General features: G+C 39.3%; 1 protein-coding gene across 3 annotated transcripts in view; it reads right to left on the reverse strand.

The window, feature by feature from the left end:
• The window catches only part of LOC131688526 (tyrosine kinase receptor Cad96Ca), a 56,986-nt gene that overhangs the window by 12,433 nt on the left and 24,690 nt on the right, over positions 1 to 19,863 (reverse strand). For all 3 annotated transcript variants that reach the window (XM_058972840.1, XM_058972839.1, XM_058972841.1), the window contains exons 2-6: positions 15,857 to 16,767; positions 2,729 to 2,952; positions 1,853 to 2,662; positions 1,404 to 1,792; positions 1,225 to 1,330 (exon numbers count right to left, since the gene is read on the reverse strand). In XM_058972840.1, the coding sequence (XP_058828823.1) occupies positions 1,225 to 1,330; positions 1,404 to 1,792; positions 1,853 to 2,662; positions 2,729 to 2,952; positions 15,857 to 15,950 (1,623 nt within the window). In that variant the 5' untranslated portion in view covers positions 15,951 to 16,767. The remainder of the gene's footprint in view (positions 1 to 1,224; positions 1,331 to 1,403; positions 1,793 to 1,852; positions 2,663 to 2,728; positions 2,953 to 15,856; positions 16,768 to 19,863) is intronic.

Genomic DNA, 19,863 nt, shown 5'->3' on the forward strand with positions numbered 1-19,863 from the left:
GGATTCCTCTTTCTATTCTGGGTAAACGCTTTCACTGCTCGCTCTCTTTAACATCGTCGATCTTTTTTTTTCTGGAAGCCGATCTTACTATTTGGTAGTCCGCTTCCGCGCTCCGTGTATTTTGTTATCCTGGTTAAGATCATTCTGTCTAAGAGCTTCCCGAGACTATCCAGCAGGTAAGACTCGGATGATGTTGGATGTCCTATTCGTCTTGAAGTAGCCTTCTTCCGCGCTTTTCATCATCTCCGTCTTGAGCATGTCAGGGAATACCTAATTTCCATTTTTTTAATGCCGCGGTGGGTATTCTTTCAGAACCGGGAGCTTTTTTCACTTTTAAATACTGTCAGAAGCTCGACACTGGGGAGACCTGCAGATTTTCGGCGATTACTGCTTCTACCTCGCCGAACCGTACCGGCTGCCACGTCGTTGGATCAAGCTTTGGGAACAGTCCTTCTACAATTGTCTTTAGCTTATCCGGGCACATTTCAACCGACGTCGATGAACATTCGATCTTCGCCATCACTACCTGATAAGCGTTACCTCAAAGGATTAGCATCAGCTTCTTGGCGAAGTTCTTTGTAGCAGTTAAATTTGCTTGCTTTTATCTCAAATTTGAAAACATTTCTGGCTGCCTAAAACACTACGGTTCGTGTCGCTATCTGCTTTGGTCTTGATTCGCTAAACAACTCTTCTGGCTCTGAGGCAAGCTGCCCGGAGACTGTTAAGTGCTCCTTGGCCATAGTTAATACTTCCGTCAGCTTGTCTGCGTCCATGTTCAAAGCACCGCTGTCAATGTGGAGTCTTGATGAAATGTTTCTTATCAAAGTCTCGTATTTAACTGATTCTTCCCAGATCTCATTCGCAGTAAGATTCTGTTGGCCAATGCTACAATTAATCGCATGATGCGTGTACTTTTCACTCTCTCTTCAGTTCATGTTTCTCGCTAGCTATGAGCTGTAGAATGTTACGTCGTTGATGGATTCCCGCTTGTCTTCTGACCATAATATCAATTCATCGAATCTCTGGTTTCTGTATTCGAATCTTAGTTAAAGTTCCCAATATTTGACCTTGTATCTTTGAAATCGAATAAAGACTCCTGAACTGTCAATTTCATATACAATGATCTAAAATTGCCATTCTTAAAACTGAAAAATATTGATATCCGTATTGATAGGAATTATAAGGAATACAATCTGTTTTACCACTAAAATACTCTCAACTTACCCCTCGTGACGTCAGGAAATCCATTCCTCTGGCCACTTGGTACATGAAGGATGTCAAATCACCCGATGTTAGGATCTTCGACTTTCCGTGTGTATTGCCGTAGTGCCTGGGAAAGAAAAAAAAAACAAACAATTTTATCGACTTCAAAATAAACCTATTCACCGGCCAACACCCCTTACTTCTCCACCCTCGAGTTCCGCAGGAACGTCTGCAGCTTTCCCATATTGACGTACTCCAGTATCACGAAGATCGGATCCTTCTCGGTGCAGCACCCGAGTAGCCGGACCACGTTGATGTGCGGTTCAAGCGATTTCAGCACCTGCAGCTCCGACAGCAGATCGTTCCGTTCGGGCTCGCTGGCGTTCTCCTTCAGCGTTTTGACGGCCGTAATGGAGATACCCTCCTTGCCGTCAATATCGGTAGCTTCACAGCGCCATACCTGACCGAAGGCACCCTCGCCCAGGATGTTAAAAACTTTCAGCCGATGTCGCGGAAACTCCCATCGGTCCTTGAGACAACCGTTCATGGCCGAATTGTTCGAGCTTGTCGACGAAAGCTGAGATGTTACCTGTAATTCGGAGAAAGAATGGTAAGAGTTCGTCGTTTATCTCTCATTTTAGTCACTCACCTGCATGTGCCCATTCTGGTCTCGCTCCCAGGGCGAGGTGTAACGGTTGCTAAACGCCATCGGACCACTCCAGTGGTTCATGCCGATCGAATTTCGACTGTCCTCGGCTGTTGTGCCCGAGTTGATATTGCTACTGAGATTGCTTTGGTTTGACTTTTTGGCTTTGTCGATTTTGTTCTTCTTTTTGAGTGTTTTGCTGATGGCGCACAGATACTTGCGGAAGATGCAAACTGCCACCAAACCAGCGGTTAGAAAGATGGCCACTACCGAAATGATGACAGGTAAGATCGAAGTAAGCTGGTGACTTTCGCCTGGCGCGGGTTTTGTTCTAGTAGGATTGATTGTGCTGCTGCTGCTACTGCGGGGTGAAATCGTAGTCGGTTGCGACACTGGCGATACTGGACTGGCTGCGGCGGATGGTTCATTCTTGGACACCGGAGTAAGCTTGGTGATGGTTCCATTGGTTGTAGCTTGAGGCGATTCGGTACTGGAATCCGGTGACCTGTCCGGATACGTTTTTGTCTGCTTGGTAGAGGATGGAACTGGAGGATGATTGGTATCCAGCGGTGCCGTTGGTCGTGGCGGGAAAGGTGGCGGCGGAGGGGGTGCTTGTGGGATTGAACTGATTCCCGGTAGGTGTATTCCTGGCGGCAGTATTCTTCGAATGCTGTTGATATCCGGTGTAAACTGTGGTCCGCGGAAGTTGTACACATCAGTAGCGTTTTTGCTAAGAATATTGACGTAAACTTCGTTCTTCGATGTGACCCGTCCATCCGTAACCGTGACGTAGACGAAAAAGTTCTGGCCAGCCTAGACAAAACAAAACATTTGGGAAATATCACCTAGATCTCGAAGATAGAAGAATCTCATACTCACTTTTCCTTCCAGACTTTCGTTCAGGTATACGTATCCGCTCTGGGGATCTATCACGAATGGCTGCAACTGCCCGGTTCCCAATGGGTCTAGCCCGAATTCCAGTTCGTCGTTGTCGCTATCTTCCGCTCCAACCTGTTTGATCATTGAGCCCACGGTGATATTTTCCCGAATCCGCCAGTTTCGGTCCACCAGAATAACGGGAGGTGTGTTTAGGTCTTGAGATTCTGGAAAGAGGAAAATGATTGCGTGTGAGACGAATGTTGGAGTTGAAATCAGGTCCTCAGTTCGGCAATTGCTTTTGTGAATATTAGGATAAAATCCATAAAGGTGTCAGATTACAATAAATAACATTTTTTTTAGAATTGTGTGAGGGTTAACTGGTTCTCGACATTCTAAATTTTCCATTTTCTGTACTATTTATGAATCCGTCCGGACAACATATTTTCACATTAATTGAGTTGATCATAGTAAGATAAAACCAAGATGATTGAAGAATATCGAAAGTGATAGAATCATTGATCGCGGTTACGAAAAAAGTCCTCCGACAACTTTCGCGCAAACACGCAGACATGACGTGAGAAATGTATCGTTTTCTATTTCTCCCTTTGAGTTTTTCCCCGGTCACATGCTATGAATCCAGGCAGTCTGCTAACTACCGGGAGGTGGTCGGAGGGGTAACCACAAGGTAAACTAGTTTTACGTCGTCTTGAGCGCTCTCCGTAGTCTGAACGTGTTCGGTTTTGGTTTGACTGGTTTGGATGTGACACGACTGGGAGCTGGATTCCATGTGTGTCCAGCCCCCACGCTAGACAGCAAAATTGCAGAGACCGATTGTAATTCTTTCTCCAGGTATTACCATCAAACTGGACCGCATCAGCAATGGGAAATTTACTGTGATTGGAACGATGAAAAACATTGAAGTATCGCATCGCCTCAACAATAAGCTATGCCGTTCACGTATTTACTTGTGTGATGTATTTGCGCTAGGCAAACTTGCACTCGGCAGCCTTTCTGCTGCATACTCCATTATCTGATTTCCACATTTCTTAGATGGAAAATGTGTTCGATCTTATTGCCTTTTGTGCCACATCCATCGCACCGAATTACATTGTGGTCTGGCTCACCTGCATTACAACTGCAAGAGGGACATTTTTTTTATAGAGATATGGAAGCTGCCGGTTATGTACCTCCAAGAATACATATATTCCTAGTGGTCTTTTTCTTATTCAGTTTTCTGGTGAACAAAATCCGCCAATGATTTAATGGTTGGAGTTGTTTTCAATTCTCATTCTTTCATGGCGAATTTACTAACATTGAGCAATTCCACACAGACTGGAACATCGATTGGACACGTCCTCTTCGATTTCCACGAAACTCCACAGGTGATTCAACATGAGGATTTTTGCCTTTCTCCTATAGATAAGCTATGCAATTAAACTCTGGAAATGGTTTTTTTAACTGAGACTCGGAGTCTCTTTTACCATTCGACTCAGTTCCTCAAGTTCGGCTAATGTCTGTGTGTGCGTATGTATGTATCTATGTATGTGACCAACAAATGCACATCAATTAGTCGGTGATGACCGAACCGATTTCAAACTTGAACTCCCAAATGAAAGGTACAACGTTCCCATTGGCTGCTATTTTATTTCATTTAATTCAGACTTCCGGTTCCGGAATTACGGAAGTGCGGTCAAGCGTGAAATACCATTATAAATCTAAAAGATGTAAAACTTCATAGAATGTGTTCTGAATTGTTTGGATTTATAATTTCAGCCCACTGATACCCAATCAAATCCACATTGACCACTTCGGGCATCTTGTGGAACCGGAAGCTTCGGAAAAGTTCCTGAATTGTATTTACATCTGCTGCTCAGAAATATCTGACTAGTATTTTTCAAATTTAGTCTTAAATGAAAGCTACAGCGTACCTATTAACTACTATTAAATTCCATTGAAATCGGAGCTCTGGTTCCTGTGTTACGGGCTGAAGTATACGGTCACATGCGAAATTTTCATATAAGCCGGTATAATTATTATGTCTAAATAAAGCAAAAAAATCGAAATGAGTTCTAAATTGCTTGGAATTGTGAGTTCACACCACTAATTGCAAATCAAAGTCTCTTTGACTACAGTTGAGGATTCCGCAAGATCCGAGGAAATGGTCAAGTTTCGAAATTAGATTTACACCTGAGTATATGAGTATTGTTGACTCGATTCTCACAATCTTAATCTTAAATGAAGGGTATAGTATTCACATTGATTGCTACTGAATTTCATTTGAACGAAGTATTTGTTCCGGAGTTATGGGTAAAAGAATCCGGTCACACATGATTTCCCCATATAAAACTTTTTGCCTTTCTCTTATAGAAAGGATATGCAATCACTCTGAAAATCGACTTTTTAACAGAGGCTCGAGGGCCGAAACTCTTGTACCATTCGATTTACTTCGTTGAGTTCGGCAACTGTGTGTGAGTGTATGTGTGTTTGTGTGTATTTATGTGACCAACAATCGCACATCGGTTACTTGGAGATGAAGACTTTCTCAAACTTAGTCTGAAATTAAAGGCATAGGCTGCTATTGAATTTATTTCTGATCCGACATCCGGTTCCGGAGTTACTCGTTGCGAAGTGCGGTCATACAGGAAATGCCAATATAAACGGATACCACCATGGTATATAGATGATGTAAACCCTATTAAAATGGTTGTTATATTACTTAGATTTACAGGGCACACCTTGGCTACCAAGCACGGTATTGATGCCACAGAGCACCTGCTCAGAGTTAATTTCATGCCTATTCCTCAGAAATTTTTTTCCCGATTTCCACCACCTTCCAAATTTAAAGTGATTGATGCAATGCTTCAATTGGTTGCTATTGAATTAAGCCCTGTCTGATTTTCGGTTCCGGAGTTACAGGTTGGTTGGGGCGGTCAGATAGGAATTTCCCATATACCTGTACCATCATAATATACAAACGGTTTAAAATCACACAATGTGATTATTGCAATCACTGCTCCCGAATCAGAATGAAATAACAAGATTATAACAGAACACAATTTTTGTAACATATTGTGTTATAAATTAGGTCTCGTTAGTAGTTAAAATAACAGAAATTTATAACAAGTAACAATACGAGATATAGTTTTGAAATATTTCTGTTATGTGTTTCTGATCGGGCTAGTATATTAATTTCGAGCGAAATTCTGGCAACATTGCCCACATCGACTGTCAAATGAACTTTGTGTTGTTTTGGTTTGGAGCTAAGAGAAGAGACGACAACGGGCTTCTTGCTTTTCTTAATTTTCTCTACTAGGCCCTGCCGCGTGTATCATCGCGAAGGACTCGAGCGTTTGTATGTTTATGTGTTCGATCGCATGTGCGTATGTATATCGCGTGTGCTAACGTGTATAAATTCGTCTGCATGGATCCTATTTTATAACCGCGTACCTTTCGCTTATTTGCGTGTGTTTTTGGATGATCGCGCGCGGACCGTGAATCTGATACTTAATTCGGTGTACGGTTCAGATGCTAGAAGAAAGTAAGATCTTTCATATCACCAGAGTTCCCGGTCATGTCGCCATGGAAGGTTTTTGTCTAGTTGAGTTAAGCTTTATTTTTTGATTGGTCCTACTGAATGTATGAGACTAAGTGATCGATTCATGGTCGCTCGAACACGGACGTCTGTAGGTTCGCGTTTGAAACCGCGTTTGCAGCTTCGCAAGTACTAAAATGTTCGCCTTATTTTCAGGGTGTTATCAAGCTTGCGCGATCGCGGGCGTAGGTGTGCGTTGTTGATCGCGAAGACCTTAAACGTTGGTATGTTAACGTGTTTGCCGCATATGGCCGCGTGCATGTGACTTCTCGTGTATAAATTCGATTTTGTAATCGTGTGATCATTCACATATTCGCGTGCGTTCTTGCATGGTCACGCGGACCGTCATTCTGATATTTTATTTTCGGTGTACGGTTTACATTCTTATGGGAGTGAGTTACCCCATATCACTAGGGTTCCCGGTAATGTCGCCATGGAACGTGTTGTCCAGTGAATATGGTAGCTTTTGATCCAATGGAAGACATGGACCTAGTCTGCTGATTCCAAGGATAGAGACTCTCGGAAGTGACGGATTAATGATTGTGCGAGCGCGGGAATTTTTAGGTTCACACTTGAGACCGCGGTCAAAAATTTATAAGTGCTGAGATGTTCACCTTATCATCGGGATGTTATAATGTTTGCGAGATCGCAGGTGGAGAAACCGTGGATGGTCGCGAAGGGCTCCAGCATTTGTATGTTAACGTGTTTGTCGCGAGTATGTCATTTCGCGTGTATAAATTCGATTTTATAATCGTGTGATCAATCGTATATTCGCGTGTATTCTTGATGAATCTGATGCTTAACTTTTAGTGTGTGGTGCAGGTGCTAGAAGAAAGTCATGTTTCCCATATCACTAGAATTCCCGGTCATGTCTCCATGAAAAGTGTTGTCTATTGAATATGAGCGTCATTTTTTTATTGGTCCAACTGAAGGCATGAGTCTAGGCTGCTGGGACTTTCCGGTCGTGACCGATTGATGATCGCGCGAATAGTGGGTTAATGCTTGAGATCGCGTTTGTAAGTTTATAGATGCTACAACGTTCACTTAATTACCGGGGTGATCTGATGTTGGCAAAATCGCCCTCTGTAAGTATGTGTGATTGCAAATGCATGGTCGTGTTTGTGACCAGGATTGTGCTATCGCGAAGGACACGAGCCGTCGTACGTATATGAGCAAATATGAAATTAATTGTGTTAGTGAGTGATAGTATGAATCCCGAATAATCTCTCTCCGTTGAAAAGTTTGTGTTGGCGTCCTCTATGCGGTCATAGGTGGAACTAAAATTTAAAACCTCTTTTATCAACTTTGTGATGGTTGGTAACTTTTCGTGCAATAAACAATAATAATATTTTCATCGTTCTTTTTTGTGTAGCTTTCGCTTAGTGGCAGGGTTGCCTGCTTCACTGATTTTCTTGAAAGTTTTCGAAAATTTCGGGTTTGTAGATTATTATTATTTTGATGAATATTTCTGGAGAAACTTTAGGTTAGGGCGTAAGTATCATTGAGAGTCTCTTTTTTGTCTACTTTCTCTTACGATTATTAAGTCATTGCACACTTTACACTAATTATCCAGTACATACCGAAATCTAGCGGTTTTTACTAGAATATTACGCACAGTTTAGTAGAAAATGTTGAAACGACCGAGTAATGAACAGAAGAGAAACACCCCAAAGAGAATCTCTCATTGTAACTTGCGTCCATATCTAAATTTTCTCAAGATTTTCTTTTCATTTTATTATTTACTGGTAAAGGTACAGATTACCAAGCGCAAAGATGAAACAAATTAATAGAAGAATTTTTCTAATTCAATTATTTTTCCATTATATATTCGTCCTAACAAGGACGGTTTGCTGATAACTGTCTTGGGTTCAGGTCGAGAATCCAATGAAACAATTCGGACCTTGCCTGCAGGACTTATACACACGATATAAACCAGCAAATTGCCATCTCGCTTCTATTGGTGTTCGAACCATGTTAATATACCAACAATTAACAAAACGTAAGCAAAATTTCGTAAACTTTAAAAAAAATCAGTGAAGGGGGCAACCCTGCCACTAAGCGAAAGCTACACAAAAAAGAACGATGAAAATATTTCCGTTTATTGCACAAAAGGTTACCAAATATCGCAAAGTTTATAAAGGTTGTTTTCCTTTGAAAGTGCTTATTTGACACGAGCAGGGATGCCATTGTGTCAGATTTATCTGGCGACTTGAGCGATTCGTAGTAATACTGCTTAAGCTTGACTGCCAATAGAAGACAAAAGATTCGTCTGTAAGATTTTAGGACTGTTTGTAATGAAGTCTGTCACTTTTACTTTACCGACAGTTATATGTCACATCCTTGCTCTCCCTTGAGCTATGGCTCTAAGTTTTGAGAACTTTCTTTATTCAGTAATCTCTAAATAATTGAATGTCGTTAAAAAGTAAAATAGAAAATGTGACTACATATTAGTCGCAATAAAAAAGGAATACTGGGGTAACTTCCATGGTCAACTATGACTGTTAATCTAAAAAATACGTTAATCTACGTGGATTACTTAGAACTATCAACAAACCAAAAGTGTCAAGTTCAGAAAAAATGCGATTTAGCTTCCTTTGGGCGCCAGCCATTCCCTAGAAAGGGTTAAGCGTAAATGGGTCATTGGGCCATAGGGTTTTTTTTTTTATTTTTGCGATGCAGCTGACTGATAAAACACGTAATCGAACATTTTTTCATTTTTTGTACGTGAAATAATAAATAAAAATTGTTTTATGACATTTAATTATTGCGACTACACCTTTTGTTGAACTCGCTTGACTCTCATCCTTTGCTGGGATAGCTATCAAAAGGGCTAACCCATGTGGCTAAATTCACCATCAAGGAAAACCGATAGTGTCAAACAAGTACGTGTTCACATTTTCGTAGAAAATTAATTAAAAATCATTCAGAATTTTTATATGTTGAACATATATATTGTAAGATGAGCTCTATTGGTTTAGGAAATAATAGATGAATTTTATTCTTCATTTTTTATATTGTAACGACATTCAATTAGCAAGAGACTGGAATGTGTGAAATATTTTACAATACATATTAAGAGCCGCAGTAATCAAGGAAGAGTAAGAATTTTAAAGAAGTTTATAAAAGCGTGGGATAGGGTCATATGAGCAAGCTTGAGTTTCCCGGCGATTTAAGCTTTTGTCTTCTACACGCAGGAGTCAGGATATTTTGGCATTAAATGCGAATCACCTGAGTTTGCGGCATGTCTGGTCAAGCGTAAAGTCACTTTATTCTTCATTTAATGACCCAACTCACGAAACGACTATATAAAAATACGGTACGCATATTACTAACGTTACGCAATGAGATAACACTAAACTTATAAGCACTTAATAAAGTCGCCATTATTACGTAAACATTCTACGTCATGTAAAATTAAATACAGATGCTTGTATATGCCAGGGATAGAAGATCCACAGATAACAGACATTTAGGCTAGAAGAAAATTTCTTCAAAAACCTGTGTAAACTTTCAAATTGATAATCGTTGGAAATCCGTATTTCACTATTGCCATCTACGCAAATGTTTGCTACACGTGTTTGACAGCTGCACTCCAGCTGTATTGTATCGATCACTGCGCCACCTGCAAACGTTTGCCAAACGTGTTTCAAACGTCTCATTTATTCGGAATTTCAGTAGCGGGTATTTACACACGTTTCAAATCAAGCCTAAACGTCTGTTATCTGTGGAAGATCTAAAAATAAACTCGCTTTCTAGGTGTGCCGATCGTATGGTCTAGATTGAGATATGGTAATAGACATGGGTCAATTCCCGCAAATGACGGGAAAGTCTATTCGATTATCAGATTTACCGTGAACCGCGGTTATATTCGGCGTTCTGTTCAGTAAGCTTTAATAGGCACGATAATAATCTTTTCCATCAATCCGAAGTGTCAATTATTATGCAAATCGTTACAGCGCTGAGTGCAGTTTCCAACAACTCACACTCAGCAAGTGGCAGTAATGATGCGCAAAAAATGAAAGTGGTAGTTACCGTCCTTTTCTTGATGACCGAACCACGTAGGTAAAAAAGTTACCGACATATCGACAAGTCAAATCCCACAAACGTAAGCCTACTACGAAACCGATTGCTAGCACGGACATCTTTGCGACTGCCGAGAGACTCTTGAGTGCGACTCGATCCATTAGCAATCACCGTAGCCGATAGTAATCGCGGAAAGCAGTTTGACTGGTTCCACGCATACATCGGCGTTCTCTGCCATCCTCTTCGATCCGAATTGATGGCACTTTATTACCAAGATCAGGCGAATTCGTTAGCGTAAATATATGTAAGTGCTCTACGTATATGCCTATTTGCACGCTATATACCAACTGTTGAATATTCAATAATATCATCTTGGCATTCTATGAATATTTACTCTAAAGCCACTGCGGTTGCTGGTTGCAAGTCCAATCAAGATGGAAGACTTATGAACCATCAATTAATGGAAATGACCAGGCGCGTAGAGGACCTCTGGTGAATGCACTTGAACCTAAGGTGTACCCGTAGTTGTCCTTCTCGCGATAAGGTTCAAGCGATACGAATAAATTCACAAGATTGGCTCCGTAACCGGTCCGTTGTCGATTGAGGGGTTGAGAAAAAAAGTCTTGGAATTTACAAGTCAATCGCGTATCATCATTATTATATAAATAGAGGAATTCAACGTAAGACATTTACCCTAAGGGGGTTGAATGTGACATGCCTCTAAATCGCTCAAAATTTTGAAAAGCCACAAATTTATACAAAACTTTTAAATCGATATAATATTTAGTCGGACAATTTTTAAACTAACTTCAGGCCTTTATTTGGATTTTATTTATATTGCTTAAACAAGCAGAAAAATGTCCACTGATGCACTTCTCACACTTAACTGTACTCCTACTACACCGTTAATCTCAAATTGCGCAGTTGTTTAGAAACAAAATGGCGTAAATCTAAATTTACGTAAATCTATCGCTAACCTGTTTGAACGACTTAGTACAAAAATTGGAAATCTACATGCAAATTAGCACCAATATTTGGTATCTTTACTGTTTACTGCATTGTGCAGAAAAAATACAACGTATTTTAACGTAAGCGAGCACCGAAATATATAGCGAAACAACTCGAAAACTACCAATTTGCTGCCGTACACTTCGCCGTAAACACTCTGCGAATGGAAAATTCATCAGTTTGGATGATGAATTGTACTTTACATTTTAGCACCATAAATTAGGTTGAAACTGTGGCTATTACACGACAACATTGAAGCATCCTCAGATGGTGTTAAATATATCGGCAAATCGAAATTCGAACCGAAGATGTTGGCGTGGTAAGCCATTTCTGAGAAGAGTGTTCAGTGCGCTTAACCCGTTCAAACAAAGCTAAAGCGATGCAGATGTTTATATCAGCAAATGAGTTAAAGTTAAAGTCTGTTATCAAACTTATGGCGTACGACAAGGGCTGGAATGCTACAAGCGAGCGGCAATTGATTTCTCGAATCAAGCGAAAGTTATCAGAAATCGACATTATCACCGATCTAAACTTCCTTAGAGATGTTTGTCGCAGACAACGGTAAATGTATTTTGTCTAAAGTTTATTAATAAAAAGAGATACCATTGAAAAGAATTTTCAATTCGATGGTTTGTGCTCTAGTGGCGTACACTGGAATTTAGTCTAAAGACAACACATTTGAGAAATTCCACGCACATCCGTCCGACAATCTTTAAAATCATGACTTCGATTCCGATGAAGCTTTACATGTTTCACCGGCATGGTAGACTATACATTATCCGCAGTCAATTAGATTATTTTGACTCAAGGGCAATTTTTGGAAAGGGCGTGGAAATTTTTACATGCAGCATTTTAGAAAATAAAAAAAAAAGAGTTCGATTACCGTATATTATACAGCAAAACTATCTAAGAATGAGTTAAAGAGAATCAAGACTTCTGCACGAAAAAACACTGGAAAAAATGTTGCGTCATTTCTCACACAAACAAAAATTTATGTTAAAATTTTAAAAGGCAAAGAAGTTCATTTTTTAATTTTTTTGTATTCTGTCAACACCAACACCTAAAGAGAAAAGAAACAGTTTGAATGTATTTGTATGATGGGGAACTTATTAGTAAGAAGTTTTTCGAATGATAACTTTATACAGGTTTTTAAACTTCTTACTAATTTACATATAAAACTGTAAATTTATTACAGAATATGATTCTAATTGCCATTTCGAATCGAAGCGGAATTAACAAAAATGTTCCAAAAGGGCCTGATGATTCAACTCTATAGTTGAACCATGGCGTGGCTGACTGGCGGGTCTTTTGCTGTGGGCCGTGTGTTGGTGGACACGGGTTACAGTGGGGTCGATTTATAGGTCGATTTCGTTATCGTGTATGGGCTAATTAATTTAAAAAAAATGTAAAAGTAGAAGTCTATTAGTAGTTGCGTTGTAATAATTGTAGTTTTTACTACTACTATACAATTGTTATACGCGAGTCGAATGTCTATTTGTGTATGTGTTTGTCTGAGTATTTGTGACAGCTGGGTATGAATGCAGAAATGGCGTATATGATAGAATAGTGGGTAATCCTTCATAGGATTCGGTTGTCACTTTGTTCCGGCGATGGCATTTAGACGAGTTCAAGCAGTTTGATTGCATGTTACATATGTTCTTTTCTTCTACTTTATTAGTCTGTTTTGTTGTACTTTTGGTAGTTTTCTTTTCCACTACTCATGTGTGCCGAAAATAATATCGATTCATTTATTCGATTTTACATAATTTTTTTTTCATTTTTTCTCTATTTATCATGTTATTTTCCTTTCGTTACTGTATCCTCAATTTGATTCATACTAACACTCATTAATACAATAAATTGCACATTTTCTCATATAGACTCACAATCTCTCTCTCATTCCAAACGTATAAACGTTGGTGTCCTTCGCGATAACACAAACCTGGTCACAAACGCGAACAATCAATTGCAATCGTCCATACATACTTACGCCCGCGATCTCGCTAATGCTACAACAGTCTGGTAATTAAATGAACATTTTAGCACTCATAAATTTTCCAACGCGATCTCAAACATTAACCTACCGCTCGCGAGATCTGGAAATATCTACCCTCGATCCTAGCAGCCAAGACTCATGCCTTCAGTTGAACTAATAAAAAATTACGCTCATATTCACTAGACAACACGTTCCATGGCGACATGACCGGGAACTCTAGTGCAATAGGGAAATTTACTCTCTTCTAGCATCTGAACCATACACCGAAAATTACGTATCAGATTCACGGCCGCGTGCGATCATTTAAGAACACGCGAATATGCGAATGGCCAGACGGTTATAAAAATAATTTATACACGTGGAGCTACATACATGCTAGCACACACGACAAAATCGTTAACATACGAACGCTCGAGTCATTCGCGATTATGCACGTATACCTACGCCCGTGATTTCGCAAACAGGATAACACCTCGGTGACTAAAGTGAACGATTTGGCTCTTAAAAATTCACAAACGCGGTCTCAACTGAGAACCTACAAACTCCGCTCTCGTGCGATCATGATTTGGTCACTTTCGGAAGTTTCTATCGTCAGTACCAGCAGGATGAGGTCCATGCCTTCAGTTGAACCAATTAAAAAGAGAAAGCTCCAACATCCACTGAACAACACGTTCCATAGCGATATGGTCGGAAAACCTGGTGATTTGGGGTAACTCACTCCCTGTCAGAATCTGAACAGTACAACGAAAACTAAATATCAGAATAACGGTCCGCGCGACCATCCAAGATCATACGCGAATATATTAATGACCACACAATTACAAAACCGAATTTATGCACGCGAAGTCACATATACACGGCAAATACGTTAACATACCAACGCTTATGACCCTCACGATCATCCAAGCACACTTACGCCTGCGATCGCGCAAACTTGATAACACCCCGGTAACTAGGTGAACGTTTTGGTACTTACGAAGTTACAATCGCAGTCTCAAACGCGAACCCAGAAACGTCCGTGTTCACGCGATCATGAATCGGTCACGTCCGGAAATTTTAACCCTCCGTCCTAGCAACTCAGATATATTCAGTTGGATAATCTCATAAAGCTCATATCCAGTAGACAACACGTTCCGTTACGACATGACCGGGAACTCTGGTGAAATTGAAGAACGCACTTTCTTCTAGCATCTGAACCGCACACCGAAAATTAAGTATCAGATTCGCGGTCCAACAACACACGTGAATATGTGAAAGGCACACAGTTATAAAATAAAATTTACACAAACGTACAAACGCTCGAGGCTTTCGCAATGATACACGCGATCGCGAAGTTCCAATGTCCGCACATATATGTACCGTACAATGAATATCATATTCAGAATCGCGGTCCGCTGTAGTTGGCCTTAAGCAGTGTTTTTGTGGGTGACATTTCCCGTTTTGTCTGCAATTGCAGTGAGTGATTCTGACGGAGAACCCTTCCGAGAACCTAGCTCTACAGCTCCAGTAGGACAACTCTCGTTAAAAAAATATAAAAATATGTTAAAAGTTGTTGTTAGCTTCTCCATGATCTAAATACACTAAAACAGTTTTTTTTTGCCTTTTTTAAATCATGATTTAAATCATTTAACTTTATTGCCAAAAAGCGCTGGAAGGAAATGCCTCCAGTGGTTTTTGTTAATAAAGTTACTCACTTGCATACCGTCGCGACTTATAGTAACCTAAAGCTCTTTTAATCAATAATCAAAAAAGCCTGGTTCACTTTGGACATATTGTTTCTTCTGTAACAGCTGTAATTAGTGGTTGGATTTAACATGTTGTGACAGCGAATTGTTTGAAAGCCACATGTGTTTTACGGGTTAAAATTTTGCATCGATTCGTGCAGTCTTAAAAAAGTTGTGCAATATGGAAGACGAAAAAAGAGAATTGATCCTGCTCACTCACGCTGAAAATCAGGACGTCGTTTTTTGGGGGTGAAAAGCTTGGTTTTCAGTCCGCAGCTACAAATTCAACCACCAAATCCAACCACTAAAGGTGCTGTTACAGATGTAATAAAGTGATTCTAAGATGTAATAAAGATTCTAAGTGCAACAGGCTTTAAAATTTGTTAAATAGCTCAATATGATGGTTGATCATTGTTATCTTCTTTTGGCATTGATACTACTTCATTCTAACTTCGATTAAATTCGATTCGTGTCCATGATTTGCTCTCACCCAATTTGGTAACACAAATCTTTGACAGTTGATTAAGAGTATAGATCAAAGTATTTAAATGAAAGCTGCCGTCCTATTAATTCAATTTATTAAAATAATTTTTATTTTTTATTTTACGTACCAAAAAATGAATAAAACTTCGGCTATTTATCTTTAACGTCAGCTGCATCGGAAAAGACCAAAAACAGCATATGGCTTGATGACCCAATTTTGCATAGTGCTGTTTGTTTCGAGTTACTATTGTAATGTTGTTTTTTAAAACAATCAAAAATTTGATAAAATATTGAATATTTACCTGCCGCGGGTGTCAGGACGACCCCTAGGTACAGCAGCACCGCAATCCAATGATGATTCTTCCCGGGGACAGCATGGTAGGCGGGTGACGTCATTTTTAATGATCCACTCGGCGATTGTGCGATTCATTTAGCACAACAGCCTGCTGTGGTTAGTTGGCTGATCCGCTCGGTGAGTAGGCGAGTGTGATTTTGGCAACACACGCACACACACATGCACGCACACGCACTCTTGGTGACTGCGTTGACTGGCTTTTGAGATCATATGGTTCATATGAAATGCGGTACATTGATCTTCACTTGTCACATTCACAACTGTTATTTTGTCGAATTTAATTTTCAATGTATTTTCCTTTCACTAACCGAACTGAGGTTGTTTTGGACCACCACCGGCGCTTTTTGTCGTTGTTTTCAACTACTGATGAATTTGACTGCACTCAACACTTTGAAGTCGATGATGCTGTTGCGAATTGTTATGAAATTGCGTCTTCGCTCGATGAAATACCGCACTCTGGTGTACTGAAAATTTATGCAAAAATAGTGTTTCACACTTGACGCAACACAACTGGTTTCTTTCTTATTGCGTTTCGCGGATTTTTTTTCGTTACTCACTGTTTCACCTTTCTTCTCTTGTTTTCTACCAACACATGCATTGGCATTTGGTGGGGTCTGAGCCAATTAACAACGCAGCGAATTTATTACGTAATTGTGTAGAAATTGTGTTTGGATGCTTTTGGGTGATCATTCTCACTTTTTGGGTTTCGTCGAATGATGCAATTACGCGACATTTTCACCATTTTGTTTTTCACTATAATCGCGATTGATATGTCACTATCCACGGGGCACGTTTGATTTCATTGAAGTTTGATTGGGTTTGCCGTACAATCATCATGTGGCCGGTCTTGGGGGGAATCTGTAAAGAAAATAAAAATAGTTATTAGTTTTTCAACATGATGGCTTATTTTCTTGATATTTGCCTCACCCAAAACCAATCCAGTTCAATTCAATTACATAAATGGAAGAATTCCTTGCTAAAATTTTAACTATACTTTGGTAATGCAGAAAAAGGTGCAAGTAACATCAAATTAACCATTTGTATGTGTTGCCATTTAGCAACACATATGGAATTTTATTATATAAATCCTCAACAAGATCGTGTCCACCCAGAAAAATGAGTAGACCAAAGAAAAATGAAATTCATGCATTTAAGGGTTAAAGAAGTAATTCATAGAAATCGAAAAATATTGGGAAAAATGGAAGACCAAACGGAATTTCGGTAAGAGCATTGTCGGACCACTGGGGCAAAAAGGTAAAAATGTAAAATAATTCAATAACCCTAATGTTCGCTGGAGAAACTGAATCAAAGAAGTTGGTTCTTTCAGAAAAAGTATCAGAAACCCAATGGGACCCATTTAATCTTGTGCAGAGTAGTGGAATTTGGGGTTATGGAATTATTGTTATTTATTAAAGCTCAAGGCACCTATTTTTTTAATAATGTACATTTCAAATATACGAAAAATTACAATTCATTAAAGTTAAAAAAGTTGGTTATAGTAAATGAATTATCTTTAGTCAAATTGGTGCATGGGTTACCGTTGTGTGCCGTCTTGTTACAAAACTGGCACGTGGGCGTCTGCACAGGGTAGGTGCATAGCGTTTTTTGGATGTAGTAAACATCTTGAGATGATCTGCCCTCAAAAGTCAAGTAAACACTGTTGAGAAACCCAGGGAAAAAAATCCCAAGCGTCGTTTGTGACGGATTCTACTTCTCCAAACGGGGATCTTGGAGTTGAACGTTATTAGTACTATTTGTCTCGTATGATGTAGTTGTATGTATGACACTTATGTAAGCATAAGTTCCATTCCTCCTTGATTAACTGTTCCACCTCGCGCACTGTTGGTCTAAGGTGGGCCTGCGAAAAGTTAAGCGCGATTGTGTTCTCCCGTAATGGGTGAAATTTATTTTGCGATTTACTCATTTCACTCGCTGTTGGGGGCTACGGGACTTTGCTGTTCTACAGTGAATCGTACACGCTATAGCGGAGCGGTGTGGGTAGTATTTTTTGTTTGTGTGCTGTTCACAAGCGATGCATTTTTGATATCTGATCTGTACGAGATGAGGAAGCAGGCTGAAGTAGAATACGTCTAATTCAAAAGAAGAGTGTCAGAGATTTTGAACGTGAATAGCTGAACGAAATGTCTATATTTTTGGGCTATCTATCCGGAAAAGTGTACAACAGTTTTGTACTTAATTTCTTTGAATGTATGATTACTATAAATAAGCAAAAAATTAGTGAAAGCAGTCATTCTCTATGCCTTGAGTGGGCCAGTTTGTTATGCCAGTTTTATACATGAACAATTCACAGCCATTGGACCAATTTTACAACTCTCCACACATTTGCTTTTCTTATTCTTTATCCACACAATTTCGATAAGCATTGTATGTCTATAGGATTATTGTTGGCCATCTTTACACAACATCTGGTTAAATGGACACGCTTTGCTTTGCTAACATAGTTGACGTAAGACTATACGATATGTTACCGCTAATTACTGAAAATTCGATTACAATATTGTACTTTTACAGATGAGACTAGGAAATTTTCTTGTCAACGAGAGCTGAGTTCGTGTGCGGAAAATGTAGTTTGTTCGGGGAATTTAATCTTTTAGAACTTTGGCTGCCACTGCTCAGACAACCTCTGCCACATATGAACATCAGATCACCATGTGCCTATTCTTTGCACAACCTCACGGAATCGTTTAAGCAAAAGACGACATCTCTACAATGTGTACACTAATTTGGTTTAGCAGCGTAGTATTTGAAGATTTCAGAATATGCAAATCAAAATATTCATTTTTGACTAACATTTCAATGGGACCACCTAAAATTAGCACGTCCATTAACTTAATCGAAATGTAAGTCCAGCTCGGAAATAAAACCAAGTAAAATGATGAAAAATGATTAATAAATGTCTATTTGGCCACGGATTTCGGTAAAAGTATTCATTTAGTGTCAAATGGTTAACGTTTAGAAGGAGGGGCTGTTCACCTTCAGAACCAACTAGAGGTTAGTTACTGTTTTCACTAACACAAACATGATGCAAGTTTAATCACCATGACCACATATATTTTCTTTGCCAAGTAGAGTTTAACATTGAGCGCCGAAAAAAGTAAGATGACCCAAATTAAAAATAGAAAAAAGTAAGTAAATGTAGTGCCTGAGAGAGTATAGCAATTACTTGTACTTCAAATTGATTCGAAACTCTCGGTTAGATATTTCTTCAATCAAATGGTATATTTTTTTAGATCAACTCGTTTCGTATTTATTTTTGAGTAGAAAATTTCATATAATAATCTCAGACTTGTACTTGCACACTTACGATGTAGAAACCGTGTTGATGATCCTTATATTTTGTTGATTATTTCTATATAAACTTCGCACCGTTCTAGAAATTGGTAAATGTTGACCGATTTTACTCTAATTTAGAACAGAGTCTTATACTGGCATGAAGAACACGTGGTTCCGTGATGCACAGGATTCGTTAAAATAATCCAAACACTGGGCACCCAAATGTAGAGTAACAATCAATGAAAATGATCAGGGATAATGATTCGCGTTTTAATCCAAGGTTTACAAAATGGCAATTGAAAAGATAACCCGACATTTGAAGGTTAGAAATAAATCGCGTATCTCTCAACAGTATTTGCATAATGTAATCCGCAGTTAGGAATAAAATGACAAAATTAACATCTGGTAATCTGATTATCATAGTTGCACGATGCTGTTTGAGAATGAATAGGGCCTTAGTCAAAATGGAGGGATGATGGGATGTCCTTCGGCAGTCTGAGCTGTATTAAGAGCCGAATTAGCCGTTGCCACTTTCTGATTTTATTATGTATTTTGATAGTTTATTTTTTATTCCTTGACAACTTCCATGCATGAATTTTGTTCACCTTGTTTGTCGATCGCCACAATTCGGTTCCTTCCAAACTTTGAATATGTACTTAA

This window comes from Topomyia yanbarensis, chromosome 3, assembly GCF_030247195.1.
Source record: "Topomyia yanbarensis strain Yona2022 chromosome 3, ASM3024719v1, whole genome shotgun sequence".
Taxonomy (NCBI): domain Eukaryota; kingdom Metazoa; phylum Arthropoda; class Insecta; order Diptera; family Culicidae; genus Topomyia; species Topomyia yanbarensis.